At 46.9% G+C, this 1,500-nt stretch overlaps 1 protein-coding gene across 1 annotated transcript; it reads right to left on the reverse strand.

The window, feature by feature from the left end:
* Positions 1 to 748: 748 nt before the first annotated feature.
* On the reverse strand, positions 749 to 1,273 carry LOC124796054 (anther-specific proline-rich protein APG-like). The gene has a single exon (XM_047260141.1). The coding sequence runs from the start codon at positions 1,271 to 1,273 to the stop codon at positions 749 to 751; it is 525 nt and encodes a 174-aa protein (XP_047116097.1).
* Positions 1,274 to 1,500: the final 227 nt, after the last annotated feature.

Here is a 1,500-nt window from a genome sequence, read left to right on the forward strand (position 1 = left end):
ACTCATGGATCCAGACGTGGCTGCACGATCCGTTACAGCCATGCGGATAAGTTGCCTATCATCTCGACTGCTAGTGATACGAGGCCGTTGGGATCCAGCACCGCGTTCCGTATTACCCCCCTGAACCCACCGATTCCATATTCTGCTAACAGTCATTGGATCTCGACCAACGCGAGCAGCAATGTCGCGATACGATAAACGGCAATCGCGATAGGCTACAATCCGACCTTTATCAAAGTCGGAAACGTGATGGTACGCATTTCTCCTCCTTACACGAGGCATCACAACAATATTTCACCAGGCAACGCCGGTCAACTGCTGTGTGTGTATGAGAAATCGGTTGAAAACTTTCCTCATGTTAGCACGTTGTAGGTGTCGCCACCAGCGCCAACCTTGTGTGAATGCTCTGAAAGGCTAATCAGTTGCATATCACAGCATCTTCTTCCTGATGGTTAAATTTCGCGTCTGTAGCGCGTCATCTTCTTGGTGTAGCAATTTTAATAGCCAGTAGTGTATATGCACAAACCGCGACACGCATAAGTGTATATCCTGTGATTGTGTCTACAGGAGACGAAGGAAGTGAGTCATACTTCCCATCCGGTTTTCTCCATAGATGAAATATCGTTTTACCAAAGAAAGAAAGCTTTTAGATGTCTTGATGCCGTTAGTAATGACTTGTACGCTACGTCCATCCTTCTGCAGTTCATAAATCATGCGCGGCAAGCACACCCTAGAGAAATAAACCGTCTTATGGTACCTGTATGTTAAACTGGATGTTCCAGGTGGCGCTCGTGTTGCTGGTTTCCGTCGCCGCAGTCGTCGACGCACAGTGGTGGGACTGCCGCTTCTCGCCGTGGGGCTGCTTCCGTCCTGTGCCAGTCTTTGGTGGCGGTGGTGGATTTTGGAGTGGCTTAGGTTTCGGTAGGGGCAGGGGTGGATTTGGTAGGGGATTTGGTCGTGGGAGAGGTGGTTTTGGTGGTGGTAGAGGAGGCTTTGGTGGTGGGAGGGGCGGCTTTGGCGGTGGAAGAGGTGGTTTTGGTGGTGGGAGGGGTGGGTTCGGTGGTGGAAGAGGAGGCTTTGGGGGCGGCAGAGGCGGAGGAATTGGAGGTTTCGGTGCAGGAAGAGGTGGAGGATTTGGAGGTGGATTTGCTGGAGGACGTGGCGGTGGCGGCGGCGGTAGGGGATAAAAAGAAAGGCTTCTCAGAGAGTTTCTAAAAATTTCTCTGCTCCCATTTCGATAAATTAATTGGATATTTCTAAGTAAAAGTTTCATCTGTTCCTTAAAACAAAAGAATCTCTTAAATAAAAGTTGCATGTTATTAACAGACTTTATGATATGTACTCAATAGCTTAAAACATTTATAAATTTGTTTGATTGCATGTGAGTGACCTTTTCAGGCAAAACAGTGGATTCATTATTTTTGTTTAGTACATAATTTCTTTAATATCCATATTTGATGATGATTTTAACATGTATGATGGATATCATACGTATAGGCT

The sequence above is a fragment of the Schistocerca piceifrons genome, chromosome 4 (genome assembly GCF_021461385.2).
Source record: "Schistocerca piceifrons isolate TAMUIC-IGC-003096 chromosome 4, iqSchPice1.1, whole genome shotgun sequence".
Classification (NCBI taxonomy): Eukaryota; Metazoa; Arthropoda; class Insecta; order Orthoptera; family Acrididae; genus Schistocerca; species Schistocerca piceifrons.

Bases quoted from the DNA above. Each gene is read 5' to 3' on its own strand.
- LOC124796054 (XM_047260141.1), bottom strand. From the start codon at position 1,273: ATGAAACTTTTACTTAGAAATATCCAATTAATTTATCGAAATGGGAGC.